The 20,347-nt window shown below is 31.6% G+C and overlaps 2 protein-coding genes across 5 annotated transcripts in view; one reads left to right on the forward strand and one right to left on the reverse strand.

The window, feature by feature from the left end:
- Positions 1 to 8,904, forward strand: part of LOC124362447 (protein scarlet-like) — a 47,760-nt gene extending 38,856 nt beyond the window's left edge. For all 4 annotated transcript variants that reach the window (XM_046816962.1, XM_046816960.1, XM_046816961.1 and 1 more), the window contains exons 13-15: positions 3,446 to 3,551; positions 6,418 to 6,518; positions 7,480 to 8,904. In XM_046816962.1, coding sequence (XP_046672918.1) covers positions 3,446 to 3,551; positions 6,418 to 6,518; positions 7,480 to 7,661 — 389 coding nt within the window. In that variant the 3' untranslated portion in view covers positions 7,662 to 8,904. The remainder of the gene's footprint in view (positions 1 to 3,445; positions 3,552 to 6,417; positions 6,519 to 7,479) is intronic.
- A 4,822-nt stretch (positions 8,905 to 13,726) lies between these two features.
- On the reverse strand, positions 13,727 to 18,763 carry LOC124363878 (putative peptidyl-tRNA hydrolase PTRHD1). Its single transcript, XM_046819150.1, has 3 exons — positions 18,518 to 18,763; positions 17,292 to 17,477; positions 13,727 to 14,029 (listed from the first exon to the last, which is right to left on the reverse strand). The coding sequence occupies exons 2-3, from the start codon at positions 17,475 to 17,477 to the stop codon at positions 13,742 to 13,744; spliced, it is 474 nt and encodes a 157-aa protein (XP_046675106.1). The 5' UTR covers positions 18,518 to 18,763; the 3' UTR covers positions 13,727 to 13,741.
- Positions 18,764 to 20,347: the final 1,584 nt, after the last annotated feature.

Genomic DNA, 20,347 nt, shown 5'->3' on the forward strand with positions numbered 1-20,347 from the left:
CCAGCTCTGAACCAGCCTCTCCAGTCAAAGTAGGCAGGGGGTGGCACACCCTTGTTGAGGTTAACAAGAACCTCTGAGGTAAGGGAACAAACCCCACCAACTCCAACAGTCATCTTCCACAGTAGACTAAACCTATCGAATTGCCCATGAACCCCAGAATCTCAACATTTGCGGTTAGTGATGTGCCGCTACTGGACATCCATAAGGTTGCCCAGATTGAAGTGGCACATCGGTTTTTGCTGTGCCCAGTGGTGGGTTCAACTGGTAGGTATAAACCAGCCAGAAGTGATCCCTGCTGGGTTGATTACTAGATTAGCGTAGAACAATATTTCGTCAATATAAAAACAGGAATTGTCTTATCACAAACCCCTCCCCATCCTCAGACAGAGGTCAAAGTCGAGCGGTCTAGTAGATAACGTGATTGCAGAGTCTCGCCGCCCGTTCAGCTGGTGCGTCGGTTTGTGTGTACTTCCGTGTTTTACCCCTACATTTCTCCAAACACAAAAATTCAACAAAAACAAACAAAAACCAAACAAAAACTAAAACTCTTTATTGAAAAAACACACAAAACTTGTGTTTATTCTTGATCACACTCCGCCACCCAGAATGTGAGTGCCTCCGGTCATCAGCGCGGGCTTCGGCAGCACCGAAGCCCGCGCTGATGTCAACGAAAGAAAAACATCCCTCCAGATAGTAAAATATCAAATTCTAGAGGGGCTGATCAGAAATATAAATTGAATTCTAATGGAAAGGCAATTATGTACCGTGCAAAAAACTTAAATAATCATGTGATGCCGCGCGGCCTGCCGTAATCGGGATTCTCGAGAAAGATAAGATAACAGCGACAACAATACAGATCACAATGCCTGGAAATGCTTGTTGATTGATGGAATGTTAGTTCTGTTACTCAACTACATCGTTTTATAACGTTCTAAGTTCATAGAAAAAAGTTTAAGCGTTGGGGGCATATAACGGAATCTGACCCCATTTACAATTGATAATCGTTGTAATTTTGTAATTAAAGAATTGTTTTTTCATTCTATCATGTTTGTTTCTATAAATTTATATTTTTGTGTTCTTCATACTGGTGTGGTTGGTATAATTCCAAAGTACCCTTAAATGTAGGCTAAGTAATACTGACTGGACCAAAAAAATTCCAGCTGCTGATAACTTTGATGTAGCCTTTAATCATTTTATGGAGATTGTGTCTCACAACTTTAATGACTGCTGTCCTTTGAAGAAAGGCAACAAGAAAACTCATAGCAATAAGATCCTTAAGCCCAAATGTTAGTACACACCTTTCTTAACTAAAATGAAGATACTACTAGACATAAGTCATGAAAAATGTAAACTTAATCCAGATCTATTAGAGAATCAAAGAAGAATTACAAGATTTTATCTAGTCCAAATAAACATAACATAAAAGATGCTAATGACGAATTTATCTTGGGATCAAACAAACCTCTGCAAGGCAGCCTGGCAAGTAATTAATAATGAAACAGGGTGTACACCTAAGAAATGCTCTCAGACTGAACCTCCTATATAATTTATTTCTACATAAAAACTAAATTTAATCTTAAAACATGAACTAAGTCAATATTATATATGCTGATTTTAACAATTAAACTATTCCATAGATGGTTAATATGTAATAGAAATCTTTAGAATCTCTTATAAAACTATGCATCAACTTTTAAGTAAAATGATAATTTTATTACATCTGAAACATGTACAAAAGTTAGATTGTGTTAAAATTTCAATACTCTCTAGAAATATTCATAAATTAGACTTACATGTAACGTTTAATCGCAATCAGCTAATGTGTATGTTTCATTATGACGTAAATATTGCAAGTTATTCAAAATTAATAACAAATTAATAACAGACACAGCCTTGAACTGGTTTGGAGATTACGTTCATGACCGCAAGCAAATAGTAGAGCTGAAGCAACTCAAAAATGGACAAACAAAAACAGCTAGATCATCTCCCCTGAGAGTAAATAGGGGTGTTCCTCAAGGTTCGGTACTGGTCCAGTGCTGTTTTTGCTCTATACTGAAGACCTTACTTACTAAGATCTTTAAAGATACTTAGAGGCCTTCTGCCTCCCTATCATGTATGCTGATGACACCGTCCTGATCACTAACAACAGATCAGTTGAAGCATTGGAGATATCAACCTACATTGCGATGAATATGGCACATGAATATTGTATTAGTAATGAAGACAAAACAAAACAACTGTCAATAGGGCAACATAAGAATGACGTATCTGACCTACCCAACTTACAATCTGTAACATCCATTAAACACCTGGGTCTAATCTTGGATTCCTCTCTATTTGCTCTGAAAAGAGTCAAAGCAACCTGCACCAGTCCAGCGATTAAAACTGCCTATTTTGCTTTATTCGAGACCCGCATCATGTATGGGATCATTCTTTGGGATGCCTCCTCTGCCAGTAACCTCCAGCGGGTGCTGATACTCCAGAACCAGTAACCTCCAGCGGGTGCTGATACTCCAGAAGAAGGCACTTAGGTGCATGGCCAGTCTTCAATATCGTGAGACCTGCAGGGTTGCTTTTAAGCAATTGGGAATTTTAACTGTGACATCTTTATACATAATGCCAGTAGCCTTGGGTTCCCCAGGAACGCCAATGCTCACAACCACAACACCAGATTTGTGGATGATTTTGCCCTTCCAGCACACAGAATGAGCCTTTTCGCCATGAAACCGTCCTACGCTGGTGCAAAGCTATACAACTTACTACCACCTGAAATCAAGAAGGAGAATCACATTTCCTTAAAGCAGAGACTACGTAGCTGGCTCATGTCCGAAACCATCTACAGCCTGGATGAATTTATTAAGAGAGCAAGGAGTGCACATCTCAGATGAACTTTTCCAAAATTGCTCTACTTATCTCTTCTAAAGTTTCTGAGTTATGACTGTTTTAAATATTTGACGCTATACTGTTCTTTACGATCATGTAAATAAAGAGATTTGTCTATTGTCTATTAAAATATGTCATATTGAATGAGAATTTAAGATACAGTGCCTTAGATCTTTAAAGTTTGTAATGGACCAAAAAAAGTGATTCATCCAAATAGTGATTAAAAACAAGATTTTGGAGTAAGTTTTGTATTTGAGTATTTACTAACTACAGCTGTATGCAAAATTTTGTTTAAGTTGACTTGTCTGGCAATGGTTAATGCTTAAGTGTTCACAGATACACTCAGATATATAAACATGTTTGTTAAACTTTTTTATTCACTGTGTGTTCCACACTAGGGTTTACTTTGAGAATAAAAATTTGATGTTTTAAACCATCAAAACTTTCTTGTATAGAGTGTACGGTGAAGAATTTTAATATGAAACATATATTATATAACATGTCTGTTTTTTTGCAGTAATTACTGTTAAAGATACCTGAAGTCGGTATTTTTGTGTTGCAGGTTGTCTGATCTCAGCTACATTTGAATCAGTTGCAACTGGTTCTCTCATCTCTGTGCCAATAGAGCAGATTTGTCTCATGTTTTGTGGTATCTTCTTGTCAATAAGGTAATATTTTCTGCCTACCTGGTAATACTAATAAAATTAGCATTGCATTCTTGATGCCTTCGCACTGTTTTGTAAAACATTGGTATTTTTATTGTTCTACTGCTCAAGTGTTTGTGTCTTAATTAATTTGTAATCTCAGTATAGTAGCAGTACAATATTAAGGTTTATGGAGCTACTAGTCTGGTGTCCCCAAACCAAGGAGAGAGGACAAATTATGACCTGCTTCTCCATTGATGCTGTGGTACATACTATGTATAGATTCAGTATCTTAAGTTGTGACTTAGGTCTGTTGCATAGGCCTGAGAAGCATATAGAACATCTGGTCTGAGACAACCAGTCAGACTAAGGCCTTGCTATTAGTTTTAAATTTCATAATTAAAGCAATCAGGGGAGGAATGGGGTTATTGTGAGACCTATGTACTAAAATTGTACAATTATAGAATTTATGTTTTTGGCATTTAAAATTGTTTTTAAGCTGAGTTTTGAGTAACTGATAATGCTAAGCTATCAAATACTCTGGTACCTTATAATATTCATTGTTTAAAACTCACACCTACTAGAGAGACAAGCACTCTATCTATATCCATTGATTGTGTTTGTACAAATATCAATCCACAGTAGATTGAAGTCTCAATTTATACTACAGAAATTTCATGTAATAAAGCGCAGCTAAGCTTAATCTACAAGAGTTAAGTACCTCCACCCATCTTGAATTCTGAAAGGAGGCACTTATATAAGGAAAATTTAGACCATATGAAAGAAATTCTCAAATAACAGAAATGGGGTCAAATCTTAAATACAGAAAATATAAACACAGCCTAAAAATCTCCACTGCAGATTGCAAAACACCTAAATACATATTTCATGACTCAAGCTGAAAAGACACTGGAAGAAGCTGGTCACAATCTAGATCTAACTGACAACCAAGTGGAGATCAGTGGCAATGTATCTAACTTTAAGCTCCATTTGATAAATCTGACTAAGATTGAAAAAACTATTCTTTCACTGAAGTCAAAACTCTCAGCTGGAATTGATGATGTACCATCCACCATACTAAAACACATAGTAAAAGATGTAACACATCCTTTGACAAACAATTAATCTACAATTCTTGCAAGGTATTTTTCCAGAAGTCCTAAATGTAGCTAAGCTTATCCCTATACACAAACAAAAAACGTGCACAGTTGCAAATGATTATAGACTCATATAAATCATTTCTACTATTATACCTATAATAATAGAAAAAAATGTTTTAACAAAACTAATGAGATACATACCTCTCTTCAAGAACCATCAACACGGCTTCCTACCTGAAAAATCCATCACTATAACCATCACAAAATTTTATTGACTGTATGATAGATCAGTTAGAAAAAAGAAACTGGACCACAATATTGTTTTTAGATTTTAGTAAGTTTAGGACAGTCTAGGACATACTAATTAACAAGCTAGAACCAGTACTTTATACATTGTTCACCAATAACTTGCCCAATCATCTCAACGAATATGCCTCTACCACAATGTATGCTGACGACACTGCTTTGATGCTGGCAGAAAAGCGGCCTGATAGTCTAGACTGTAAGACATAACAAGATTGCTTTAAAAGTAGCTAAACAATATTGTCATGTTAATAACTTAGCACTAAATGAAAGTTAAACTAAGCAAATTCTATTTTGTAGGGTAAAAAAAAATGAAAATACGGGACCAATGTTAGAGGTAGAAGAACAAACCATTTACTTGAGTATCATTGTGGACAATGCTCTTTCTTGGATGCTACATGTAGTTCTAGTCTGCAACAAATTGAGTACAGCCCTGTATGTACTCAAAAGAGTGAGGACTGTCACAAACTTAGCAACAGCTAAAGTGCTTAATTTCTCACTTTTTGAGTCCCACATAAGGTATGGATTATTAGTTCGGGGTGGATCAACTGCAAGAAATCTAAATACGGTCCTAATCCTGCAGAAAAAAGCTGTACAAGTGCTGGCAAACCTGGGCCCATGAGGGACATGGTGAAATAGCTTCAAAGATGTTGGTATTCTAACTGTTACTGCACCTTTTATTCTTCAATTCCCATCATCCACATTCTTACAATGCTGAACGACTTGTTGAAATCCATACGCACAACACCAGAAACAAACGGAATTTCAATCTTCAACCTCACAGGCTTGTAATGTTTACAAAAAAAACCCTTCCTATGCAGAGCAAAATTCTTCAATCTCCTGCCAAAACATCTCAAAGAAGAAAAGAAAATATCAACACTCAGATCACATCTCACTGCCTGGCTGACTAAGATGACCTAGTATACTCAGTGGAGGAATTTTCAAACTAGAAAGATTTAATACCTTAACATTTGATTATTTTTTGTATTGTATCGACAATTTGAATTATTTTGATGTATTCACGCATATTCTGTACTCAATGTTCATGAATAAAGTCTGCTTTGATTTGGTTTGAAAAAATGACAATATTTTATGGTTATTTGAAAATGATGAAATTAAATCTGTATTAATACTTAAGATCTTATTTGAAAGAATTTGGATTTGATATAAAAATGCTGATAAAGCCACAGATACTCTAACAATACTAAAACCTTGAATAACGTAAGTAATGTGTTTTGTAACCAGGAAACACATTTCCTGGTAAGAAAGTTGTTATATTTTAGCACAAAATATTAACATCAGATACTGTTAACATAACCACCTATACTGATAGTAGTGTGTCCTTAAAAACCCAAACTATATAATATATGAATATGACCATATTACTGTCAAGTTTTTTAATGAACATTGGGGACTGCATTAAAAAAAATTGTATAAATAAAACTCTAATCTGCATTTAAGTATAATACATAATTTTGATTTTACAGTGATGCACCTATGTACCTGGTTTGGATTAAATACATCTCAATGTTCTACTACGGTCTTGAAGCAGTCTCAATTCAGCAATGGAGTGAGATAGATGAAATACGTAAGTTAAAAAAAAGAATTTTACTGATTATTGACTTATTTTTAAAATTTTATTTAAATGAATAATTACAATACCTGTGAATAGGCCTTAGTCTGAAAAACTATTACTTTTTAGCATTTTTATGTTAAGTTAATATTTTTGTAATTTTTTAAATCTGCAATTTATGTTATGAAAATATAGCCCAAACACGAAAAAACATTTCTGATCTTTAGGTTATAAATTACAAGAATATTAATGTTAAATAAAAAAATCAGCTTTTCTGCAGACTTAAACCTAGCATGTCGTCGAAGCAAAAGAGATGGCAGGCAGGCTGGATTACATGTGTGACGGTTTGTGTGCATCAAGGGGTGAGACCCTAAACCTCTCCAAAAGTCTCAAAATATTTAAAAAGGTTAGGAATTGAATGTCATTTTTTTTGTAAAAACAAAACATTTTACTATTTACAAAAAACAATTTACAAATTGGAAAAAGTGGAATTTTTTGATGTTTTGCATAAAAAGTTTTTTAAAACATTTAGTATATTTTTAAAAGTAATAAAAACGTTATTTCTATTTTTATAATGCTTTACTTTTGGATATTTTTTGTTTTTGCACTTACAATAAAACCAGAAACCGAAATTTAAATAAAAAACTTAATCCAACTGCATATAAAAATTCCTTGTTTTGTACTAAAAAATAAAATATATAAAAGTGTATACTTTGCTTCAATAATAAATTTTCTACATAGGTTTGAATGAAGGTGTGCACAACTAGCAAAATAGTGCCTGCCATTATAGGAATTTCAACTGTCAGATCCAGGTTTAAATACGACTCTGTAAATTGTCAATATTATTAGAATTAAACAGTTTTTGACAACTAAAAGCTCAAATTTCAATTGTTTGAACTAATAAAAATCTGGTATAACTAATCAGCTTTGTTTTGTTGAAAGTGATTGTCAACTTCCTTGGTTTTGGATGTTACAGCATGTTCGGAGAACAAGAATGTGCCTTGCATATCTTCAGGAAACGATGTGTTGAATAACTACGGCTACAGTTCTAACAACTTTAACTTGGATCTGTTAGGTCTTGGCATGCTCTACTGCATCGCTCACATCATTGGGTTTGTCTCTTTTAAACAGAGAAGTAAGAAACAGGCTGCCTATTAGAAGTTCAGGATTTTGGGTAAAACCGATGTTTTCCCATGGCTGTGGGTAACATGACACGGGTATTCCTAAATGTCTCTAGATAAGAAATAGATTATCATGTTCTAAGATAAGAATGCTTTGAAATTTAAAATCTCTACTTAAGAAATGTCATCCATTAATAACAATATCCTTATTACTACTGTAAATGTCTGAAATCAATCATTTATGGTACATTTTTCAACATTTAATGGGCATTTCACCAAAAGAAATGCTGTGTGTAATAACCTGCATTATTCATTTGTATAATACATTATACCAATATTCCTGGAATGATAGTTTGTCCATGTATTGTTTAAGTTTTCAACCAATAATTACAAACCACATTTTATATATTTCTGTTGCCATACATATTTTATGGTTCAAAAAGCTCATATGGTAAGAGAGCTTCTTAATTTTAGCACTGTTCCCTTGTAAGTTATTAGATAGTTCATTCTCAGAATGTTGTTTACTTTAATGGAAAAATAAACAACTAAGTATTAATGGTCATACTGTGTATGGAAATAATAAAACAGTTTCAAAATTTCATTCATCTAAGTTTAAAAGATGGACACCTTATTAGTCGTCTTTTTACACATTATTAGTTTAATTCATGAAAGTATTGAGATTTTAATTTTTTTAATACCATTTAGTAGTTTTGCAAAATATTGTTTTGATGTTTGAAAAGAAATTTTGATCTAATTAGGAAAATAAACTCAAAATAATCATATGTGTTATATTAAACATGGTTATTTCTATTAACAATATTGGTTTCAGTTTTTCTTGTTACAAATGTTTAATATTGTAAATATATTACCAGTGGTAGAGCCACTCCTGTAACTAAAAAAACCTAAGAAAAATAATCCAACCAAATGACATAATAACAAGAAAAACTGCTATGTTAAATTAAAACAAAATTAATAGAACACATAACTAAAAATCTAAAGCATCAAGTAAAAAAACCTAATTATTTACAATTTTCCTTATTCTATTTACCTCAGGGCTAGATTTTTTCAATAATTGTTAATTGTGTAATCATTTGGTGGTGCTTAATGTATCAGATTTCAAAGAAATCTCAAATTAATATTTTTGCTAAATAGGTTAAGTAAATAAATATATTTTAGATAGTCTAATAGGAAGTGCATTTTAACACACCTAAATAAGCATGTAAAATTAATTATTCAATATTGTTATGTATAGTTTTATATTATGTGAAAAATCATTATATTTAAATGAAATATTATTATTGTATGTATTTTATATTATTGTAAGAATACTACTTATGTATTTGTTAATTTTTGGTTTTTTATAAATTTAATAAAATTTATTAAAGTTTGATTCATTTGTTACCTTTAATTACATTTAAATTTGTCTTTTCCTCTAACTACTTAATGTTCATCTTTTTTAATAGTATACATTACATCGCATTTCCTCATTTTACATATATCATACCGTAATGCAAAGACAGAAACGAATTGTCATTATATTGGATTAATATTCGAGATTCTTTGAATTTGTTATCAAATAAGTGACAGATTGATCCAACAAAAACTAACAAAATATATTACTTTCACTTTAAAAACTTAGATAATGAATACAAATGCTGTTCTACAACCCACTTTATTAAAGTAGTGTTTGAACATAGCTCAAATTTTCATGTTGTAGATAAATATTGGTAATTAATTTTCAACACAAATTATGGCCCACACACTGGAGAGATTTTCAAATAATTGTTAGGAAACCCATATACTATCAATCTTGGTCCATCCAAACATGGACTGTAGAGACAAATATCCAACAAATACAAACATGGAAATAAAATAAAATAATAAAATTAATACAAAAATAAACTGAATTGATGACTATCATACAGTATTGTATCAACTGATCCTATAATACACAGTCATTAGTAGTAATTGTGCCTGCAGTATCCTATTTATTTGATTAATACATTTAAACGCTCTTTTATTATAATAATGGCTTGGAAAGTCATTATTATAATCTCAAAACGGATCTTTGAGTAGCTACACTCACATTTATTATTGAGTAAAACTGACATGTTCTGAAAAATCCTCGAAAACATGAGTGAGAATTATCTCAAAAGCGGAATATCCTCATATCAATTCGTTATTAGAACTAGAAAGAAGTATGTGATTTCACAAACTACTTAAGGATGACTGTACTAAAGAATAAAATAATAAGAATACTGGCTTTGCTGGCCACCGCCATTTCTTCATCAACTCTATAAAAGTTTACAACTACACATTTCAACTAAAACAGTACCAAGAGTAAAACAAGGATGTGTGGTTGAATATCAGGTAAAGCCGAGAGTAGTCTATAAGTATAATGAGTCAATAGGGGATGTTGATAAGGCTGATCAATTTATCTCTACATAAATATTTACATTAGAAATTCAATCAAGTGGTGGATAAAAGTATTTTTTGTCAGGTAGAAACAGCTGTTGTCAACGTTTTTTTAATTTTCAATATGGATACACCACAGCTAAATAGTGCCAAAGAGTGAAAATTCAAGAAGGCCTTAATTAAACAACTTGTTTTTGATCTAAAGAATATGGAAAAAAAGACAGACAATCTGAAATAACACAAGAGGAACAGTTGAATAGTAGATTACACTTCATGTATCCATTAGACAGCAGGAAGACAAGATACTGCTTCTATGCAGTGATCATGCAGCAGGAGGATTCAGAAAAAGAAGCAAGCTCTTTTATAAAACTTGCAAAATGAGCCAGGTATCTGTGCAGGACTAAAAAATAATTTTGTTTTCATAAATAATTGTATTTCAAATATAATAATGTCATAGGTATTTTATGTGTTGCTCTTTTAATTACTAAAACATATTACAAAATTAAATATGTTATATATATATATATATATATATATATATATATATATAAATATCCAACAACCTTATCACATTGTTACGAAAATTACAAAAACAGATGTAGACCTGGTGGGAATAAGTGTGCATCATGGAGGCAGAGCTGACAGCACCATAGTATTGGCCAACGGTTCTGGCTATCAGATCTGAGAAGACATTTGGGTAGCATAACTGTTTTAATTTCCAAAGTCTATATATTGTTGAGAGAAACAATACCAGTAAAAAATTGCCTTACAGCTACTCCAAGTTTCTTGGAAACTAGAAGACATTTTAAATCTTTCTTGTATGATTAAGCTTCAGTTGGGACATGTTCAAAGTTAATATAGGAAACCAAATGTGAGATCATCACCCATTAATTACAGCTGATTAAATCAGTATTACCTTTATAATCATTAAAAACAGTACAGTTATAAAAACATTAGGAACAACAAACATTTTGTGAGTTGAAAAGCATTAGCTGTTTGTGAACAGTTATAAAAATTGTACAGGGTACCAATTATTTTGCAATTTTTATAATAGCTCCAATGCTATTTTCCACAACAAAATCTGTCAATGCATAAGTGAGTATGACCACTTTAAAGGATGTTTGTATAAGTTAGCATCAACAAACAGCTGCAGAATTCTCAACTGTGCCTTTTCTGTTGTATATAATGATTGAACATCAAATGTTACTAATTTAGTATCTTCAGGAAGAGGTTGAGCTACATTTAAATATAAAAAGGTGCAAAAATTCATTACTATCAAGTAAGACAGAAGATTTGTCACAAATTCTTTTATACGGTCAACAACAAATTAAGAAATTGTCTCAGCTGTATAAAATATTGAAGCTACAATATTGGTCTTCCTGGTGGATATGAAATATTCTTGTGGACTTTTGGCAATATGTAGAATATTGGTATTTTCGGAGATTGATTTATTAGTAACTTGATGGAATTATCACTTAAGTTTTCTTATAAGGCATTATATTTTGGACAAAATTCTTCAGTAAATCTCTATCAAGTTTATAAGTGGTTGTGTCACTCAGTTGTCTTTCTGCTTCGGCAATATAATCCTTTATATTCATTATTACAGTCACATCCCCCTTGTCAGCAGGAAGTATTATTATGTCTTAGTTATTTTTCAAAGAATTTATAGTTTTTTGTTCCAATTTTGTTTAACTGTTGTTTTTTTTTTTTGTAAAGTATCTGAGAATGAAAGATCATAAAAAATTACATTTAAAAATTATTCTATTGGATGATCTGATTCAAAGCTAGGGGATCACAATCTGAATAAGGCTTGATTTTACAATAGATTTCTGAATTTTTGCACCTATTTCTTTATTGTGATTGTTATTTGAAAAGTAATGCCAAATTCGAACTTATCTCAAAAATTCTAAAGCATCAGAAACCAGTTTCATGTGGTCAAATTTGGGAGATGGTGCAAAGTTAAGTCCTTTGGTAATTATATGAATTTCATTTGGTTTTACAATGTAGTTAAATAATTTAATATAGTTTGTTTTGGGTAAAGTGACATCTTTCGGTTTAAAAGAATCGCCTATGTTCATAAAGTAATGAAAATATTCAATACAGCACCACTAATTGAATCATTTGATGGTAAGGGATCAATCAATTAATTGAAGAAGCTGGTTTAAATGTAGTTAGAATTCATGGAACTATTTTGTGAAACTGATACTTCTTAAAATTAGCTGATTTCTTAGATATAGAATTTATTGTTGATATTGTAAAGTTATTGATAATTTGTGAAACATTAACAATTTTTCATAATTAATAATGGTATTTCCATAATATTCATGTTTATGCACTTTTGCTTGACTTTGGTAAAGAAGGTAGACTGTGTTGTTTATAATTATGTTTGTGTTCGTTGCTATCACATTAATCGATTTATACATATAATTTAGAAATCCAGATAGGAAATTTCAATGTCAGTCCATTTGGTATCAAACCTGAACTCATACAAGCACCTATAAGGAGGATATAGCAATAGCAGTTGCATAATTTCATGTGTGGAACTCAAACGGTTTAATCCCATATGATTGTAACTTTTCTGTGTTTGACATTTTGTTTTAACAAGGAGGTTAAGTATAAAATAACAAACAAACAGACTGAAGTAATGAAAGTTGTGTGACTAACTATAACTGATTACAACAGAAAAAATGTGTCAGTAGACATTTCTTAGTGTCTTGAGGTTTACTGTATTTATTTGCCTTGGGCTCATATATTAATCTTCAAAATAATAAGGAGATATTAATAAAAATTTTCTATATTTAAGTTTAAAGCGTCTTCAAGAAATTAAACAAAATATTAGAAATAGGGTTATAAGAACATTATAAACATAAATGTCAACACACGATAATAAAAATAAAGAATTAATGAGGTAAAACTGTTTACATATGATTTTATTAATTAACTTAATTGAAATTTGTAATTAATAACAAGCTGATGGACTTGTTCGATGATTCTATATGTATAATAGAAATAAATAAATTATATGTGTGTGTATATATATATATATATTATATATATATAAATGCAGTTCTAAATGCAAGATTCACACAAACCTTTAAATTGGTGTTAACCTGTTCCCAGACATCAATGAAACCAGTGACAGGCAGTAGGATAAGTTATTGTATTTCCACTCTTCCCTTTGCATCAGGTCCATAATCTTATGGGGTTGAAATATATATTATCTAGCACCATTATATTCATCATTTCAAACAGTTTTTAAATTTTCAAACCTTGGTATGCAATGTTTCTTCATGTTATCTCTTGATTGTTTAAATAATGTGATAAAAACTACCTTACTTACCTTATCTATTGTTTTTATACCTGATACCTAATTTGCTGTTGAAATATCATCAGTCAGGTCTTAGAAAGAGAAAAATTATTTATCCCCTCTACAGATTCGTTTTAGATGTTTTTCATGTTTAAGTATAGAAGATTTTTAGGCTCAACATGAGGATGTATTTAAATTTTCCAGAATGATATGCTGGATGAAGTGTATAGTAAGCATAATCTAGGCGAGAATAGTGCAATCAGTGGTGATATCTTGGAGGGCTTTTTAAACAACATATTCGCTTTACCCCTTTTTTTACTCTCCAAATGGTGCTTGTTAACTACTCTTCCTTAACTTTCCTTAGATTAATATAATAATACTAATATTAAGAACTGTTAGCTAATCTTCCTAAAAACATTAGCATAAAAAACAGGATTTATGTCATGTAATATGCAACAGGTGGAAAGACAGGAGGCACTGGAGCATTGGGGAGAAATAAATATACAAATGTAACTTTTCATTAGTTTAAAATTCTTGAAATATTTCTGTACTTCCTCTTTGGGAAATGGTTTCACAGCTAAACAAGTTGCAATGTTCTCCGGCTGCTCAATCCACAGCTTATGGCTAATGGCATTTTCATCCAATTTTTCAGACAGTTTCTTGAGTGATTCTTCATCAGGTACCTGTACATTCAAATTAATTAAATTTTAAGGAAAAGATATCATAGTTTCTGTGCAATATAATGTTCAAAAGTTAAAGTTTTCTCTGGCAAAATAAATGTAATTTCACAAAGTATAGAAAAAGTTTCTTTCCTTAATACTTTGGTGGTATCAGGAAACTGGCTCAACTGTTAGTACTGAGCATCATATCAATTTCTGATAAGGCAACCAACCTGACTGTTGATGACCAATGATTTTGATTGATAAGGGAATGCAGGCACAGGAACACGGACTAGAAAGGACATGGAGTGAGTGAATGGTTAGGCAACTGGAGAGATTAGGTTGCGGGACTGATCCTCATATTTTTTCTATATTTAGGAAGTAACTAATTTAGAATTGAGATGGTAAGATATTTTGTTAAGAAATAATTAATATATAGTGAGGGGCATAAACATTTATAATATAAATAAATATTATTCAGTGGTTTACTGATGTTGGTCCCACAATACCTTCAGGCCCAGTTATGTATGAGCTTGATACACTACCAGTACCAATTGTGCTGTGGTGGCATAATGTCTTTGTTTATGCAACAAAGTTTTTCATTATATCTCCCTTATTGCTACAAAACATTTTTCCTTTAACTTCCAAGTATACCAAACTTTCTTTGATTTATATAAAACAGTTGTAAGAGTAATTTAGATGTTAATTGTTTCTGCACAGAGTTTAAGCTGTTGAAACTAACTATTCTGAACAATTGACTCATATTTCTAACACTTTCTCTGATGTTTCGCTCTAAATTAAGCAATTACAAAAAGAGAAAATAGTAACAATGCTCTTTTGTTTGTCCTGATAAAATCGTACTAGCAAAGATAACTCACCAAACACAGGCATAAATTGATCATCAGGATTAATACTTTTAATTACCAATGATGCTAAGATGACAGTTATCTTCTCTGTGATCATGCATCATCAAAATACGATGATACTAGATAATAGCTTAAATTGATCATCATTAACACTGTTAATATGTGTTAACATATTAGACTTATACTACCAATGTCACTGTACTAGATCCCTAAAATGGCTAGTGAGATGTTTTTAAGGGAATATTAATTTCAATATATGTGTCGTTTACCAGCATTATTTGTATATATTTCTTATTTTTAATCTTAAAATTTTCTTTACAAATTTACCAATATCATATCATACATTTCAAATAAATCTTCACAGTCCAGGCCTAACTAATACCCTCCAATTATTACTGACCATGCTAACGCCAAAATTAAACAACAATAGATTCCTATAAACCCACCAGAAGCGCCATTAACGGCTTATCGGCTATTCCCACTTGTACATACACGTAGCACACTTACTGCTCACATACTTATCAAAGTCTAAGTAATATTTTATTATTCTATTTGCATTTTTATACTGAACTTTTTAAACAATTAGTTACAATGCAAGTGTTTTTAATCATTACCGCTTCAGGGATAGGGTGCTCCCTCCGCCACTTCCAGTCTCAACAAAGGTTACTGCTAGTCATGCAAATATATTTATTTAAAATTATTTTTATATTTCTTTAATACAGTCCACTTCTTTTAAAGACTTCACAATAACAGATTTTTTAAATCACAATGTAATATTAAATGACAATTACATCTTATTTTAAAAGGATAATTTGTATGCACATGTAACTGAATTTTATTACTTTAATGGTCTATAAAACATCTAAAATTGTAATTAAAATTACTTGAGTCTCAGAAACCCCTTTCTATTCAGACCAAAGACTTCAGCTTTTAAGTAAAATCATGAATCTTTAACCCTTTGCACTCGAAATGAAATCAGAGAATGCACAGCTGGCGGATGGCTTACATGCAACCCCCATCATTGCAGTTTTACAGATCAGACACTTCATTTCGAGGCAAGTTCTCATCGGTTGTGTTGCCACAAGCGAGGCTAGCCCCTATTCCAGCGCTATAGTTTGGATAGCCACGCTCAAGACAAACTGGACTATGTTGCTATTATTTCAAATATGAAATAAATTTCTTGTCCCCTATGATTGACATGTGATGCTTTCTATCAAGAAATGTGCCAACTACCGAAATCAATAGTTTGCATTATTTATAATTTCTTTAGTTTTGTTCTGAAGCCTTTTATAGTACCACGTGCTTCTACTAGTAGTGACAAACCAGTTAAGTTTATTATTTTACTCATGTTATTTTAATGACGAATATGACATAATTGTAGATCTTTGTAACCTGGATTCTGATGGAATAAGACAAATCATTGAAACACTAGAATTTACAGCCACATTTGTTCTTGATAGTTTTGCTACAAAAATTGTTTATTCACTCTAAGCTACACGATATAGTTTTGTAATTCTTAAAACTAAATACAAGGTGACATAAATATTTCACTAAAATTAGTATATTGATAATAAAATCAAACTTTCATTTTACATATTTATAATTTGTGAATAAAGTTGGATTGCAATAAGAAACAACGGTTTACTATTAATTGATCACCCATAGTAATCTTAAAATTATGTATAAAAACAATATTAGTATATTATAAAAATTGTTTTTATAAAACACACACAATAATTTAAAGTAATGTTTTTCCTACATTCAGTGTAATATTTTAATCTTACCATACAACAATATTATGGTAATTTAAAATTGAGGCAAGTGAAACCGATTTGGAGCCACCCGGACAAATAAATCCGATCTGCCAGTGTTAAGTGGTAAGCAAAGAATTCCAACTGAGTAGGAGAACATGTAGCGTGGCCACCAAATCAGGGATAACATTGAATATCCAGAGTGCACCAAGAGGCAAGACTGGGACTTGAGTGTAAACCCGCTAAGGAATAATATGGATATCTTAATAGATCAAGAGCTGGTACTAACTGAAAATAGCTATGAATTGCAGCAGTGATGCAATTTATCTGATTGAGACTTTGATCAAACCTCCCTCAAACAGAAAAAAAAAACTATATTTGTAACTGTTCTATAAATGAATTTAAAATTATGTATTTCACAAGGTCTACACTAGTTTATTATTATTTCTATGCTACATATACTTAATGCTTCTTGTTTTACAGAACTGAAAATCTTTGTAACAGTACATTGAAATACAAAAATGGTTTGTTCGTTATGACAATATTTATACAAGTGTTAATTTTTTTTATTCAGGTGCTGAACTTTCTACTCAATATCAAACTTCAACAATAGATACTTAAATGGTGGTCAGCTAAGTTAAGTATTCATGAATGCAATATTATACATACCTCTAAAATTATCTTGTGCATACTGTTCAAGTCCTGCAGGTAAAGCTGTGTGGAGGAATCATTGTAAAACATGTGTATGACGGCTGTGCAAGCGTGGCAAGCCTGAGCTATTACTGCTCCGACGGGCCAGTTCAGCGTTTTTATTAGATCGCTCCGAACCAATACGTATTGTACAATGACAGACATCTGTAAAAAGTTAATATAAAATTAAATACGTTTTAAATTCAAAATATTACTAGAACTTCAATAATCCTTATATATATATATATATATATATATATATATACGAATATCGATGACGATGATTATATTGTGATGAATCATTCGATAATCATCATCCGATTGTGTTTGTGGTTGCATATGATAGTGCAGCCAAAACAAGAGACAATGAAATGAAATTATACACATTCAACTTTTGTGGTACCGGGTAGAGTACGATAAGCGGAGCCGGTTTGTAATATCAATATTGAAAACAATATTACTTAATTATACCTATCGATATGGCCAACTGATTCTGATTTTGAATAAATACCAACTTGTATAAACACCTTTTCAAATAATAAACACAGACAATAACAGACAGTCGAAAGCTCATGTAGGGACGTGAATCTAAGTTTTAAAAGTGGCATATTAGCTGACCTGCTTGCAGATCATCTCTGTACTTGTACAGAAGAGAAGTACGGTTTTCTAGATGCATTCAATAACTTCTTGAAAGTGGTTATTTATTGCTACCAAGGAGAAAACATAAATAGTTTGTGTATTTAGTATTTTCTGTTAAACATGTTTGTTATATTGTTATCATTTCGTTATTAGTAATGACTTTTCCTATTTCCAATTCTAATTGCTTGTTTGATCGTTATAGCTGGACCTTTAAGTTCTTTACAAGATTGTCACTATGCATATATTAATTATTTTTATTTCAAATATGATTGTTATTATAAATATATCTATATTTATGTTGATAAAGTCATATTTGATATATGAATATTAAGTATTGATGATTATATTAATTTATATAAAAGCCAGGTCCACTTATTGTACTCTACCCTTGGTACCTAAGTTAAAAGTGTGAAAATATCTTCCAATTGTCATATATAGGAAGAATATCTCTTGAGTGCCCTTTGAGGAGGAATGAATGCTAATTTATTGTCAACTGTCCCTCTTTATTGTGGGATGTCACACAGGTAACAGTAAAAACCGCTAATGATATACAAAATTTATCTTACCTGAGCAGTTTCTAAGATAGGCTATGCAAAAGTTTATGCTTTCGACTAAACTCAGCAAGAATTACAATAATTCTACCCACGAATTTAACCCACTTATCAAGGATGAAAGCCAATGAGAAGAGATCTAACACACATTCATTACGTTAAGTAGAAAACATTGAGGTTATATTACGAAAGGAAAATGTAGAATTCAGTCGGTTTGTTGATAGTTGACAGCTGTTTAGCTGTTGTGTAAATGTGCATTTCATTTTTTTTTTTTGTCTGGCAGCTAGATTCACCGACTACAAAAACTTGGTTCTCTTCTATTGGTTAACTTAACCAAGGCAGTCAAAGACCATGGTCACTCAATCGTAAAATCTGTTTTCTTGATTCTTGTTTTTTTATTCAATTTCAGTAGTTAAAGTAGCGAAGGAAAACTGTGCAAGTGGGGATAGGTATCATGTTTATGTATTGAAAGGATAAAAACAATTGCTTCTTCTTCTCAAATATAAATTGGAAATTAATTTGAAATTTTGACGTGACAACGTCTTAAATTAGGTTGCGGCTCGGAGTCACTCATGAAAAAGTGTAACGCCCGGTAACGTTTACGATGCCCGTCCAGTGGGTCCGCCGCACGGGATAAAGCAGATAACTGTGGGTCCGCCGCACGGGATAAAGCAGATAACTATGTTTATTCGTGAAAATGTGGAGTGCTTAGATTCATCATTTACAACAACTGCAACAATAAAGGTAAATAATTGTACACTGATATTTCATTATCGTAAACTATGATTGATTGATTAATTGTTAGATTGACACAAAAGTTGAGAAACTGAGTTTATAGGTTATGTCATACTATTGACAAATGTTGATAGTGTTAAGTAAATTATTAGTTTAAATCACTCTGCAATCAATCGTAATTCAGTCGATTGAGAAGAAACAGCGCGTATTGCTAGTCAAACATTTAAAATAACAAAATATTCTACCGAGAAAAAGACGTTGTCACGTAAAATCTTCGCCCGTAAAACCGACTTTACAGGCAACCATAATTTTTTGTAGAAAATAAAATTAACCCTAAATTTATTCGAATTTAATTAAGGTTAATTAAGGATTCCGTTTGTTAAAAACCGTTTTTAATATCCAGATATTGTGATGAGTACCATATTGTTACTGCACTTGTCTGGTTCCAAATCTGTTCAAAATTGAAGCCAAAGCTTCAAAAAGTTTTGATTTTGCATCAGTCTATAAGAAGAGAAGATATTCAGCCATAAAATCCAATGTCATTAGAAACGTTGTTGTGCGGTGTCTTGCGGCACGCGAATCAAATAATGATCATAAGTATAATAATAATGTATAAGTATAATACAGAAAAATATTAAACGTGTTATATTGAGCAAATACTGACAATAATGAAAATTAATCAAAAGTTAAAATTTAATTCATAAATGTGAGGGCAATGTTATATGATTTAACTTGATTTGGATTACAACTCTAAACAAAATATTTAGTATAGTAGTCGTAAATACGCGCACCGTACAGTACTAGCTTTACTGAATAAAGTTTTTGCAATACAGAAATTTCTACTTTGTTCTTTTTTTATAGTTCAATGTTTAATGATCCCCAGGTAAGAAGAGCCTACTATCATTAATTCAAGAGACATTACATTATTTCTTCAGTATATCAAATCTTTTACTGATCTAAACAAAAAGTTATTAATATTACTGACGAATAAGAAATACATAAACGTTATTAAATACTTACTTGACAATTAAATATTTGTGTTTTGCATCTTTGACCAAAAAAACTTGGATAGGTTGTGTCAATAAATGGGCGGCTGAAAGGCAAAGTGGT

The sequence above is a fragment of the Homalodisca vitripennis genome, chromosome 5, assembly GCF_021130785.1.
Source record: "Homalodisca vitripennis isolate AUS2020 chromosome 5, UT_GWSS_2.1, whole genome shotgun sequence".
In the NCBI taxonomy this organism is placed as follows: Eukaryota; Metazoa; Arthropoda; class Insecta; order Hemiptera; family Cicadellidae; genus Homalodisca; species Homalodisca vitripennis.

Bases quoted from the DNA above. Each gene is read 5' to 3' on its own strand.
- LOC124363878 (XM_046819150.1), bottom strand. From the start codon at position 17,477: ATGTCTGTCATTGTACAATACGTATTGGTTCGGAGCGATCTAATAAAA. The intron at 14,030-17,291 runs GTATGTATAATA...TTGAATGTACAG, and splicing joins TGCACAAGATAATTTTAGAG to GTACCTGATGAAGAATCACT.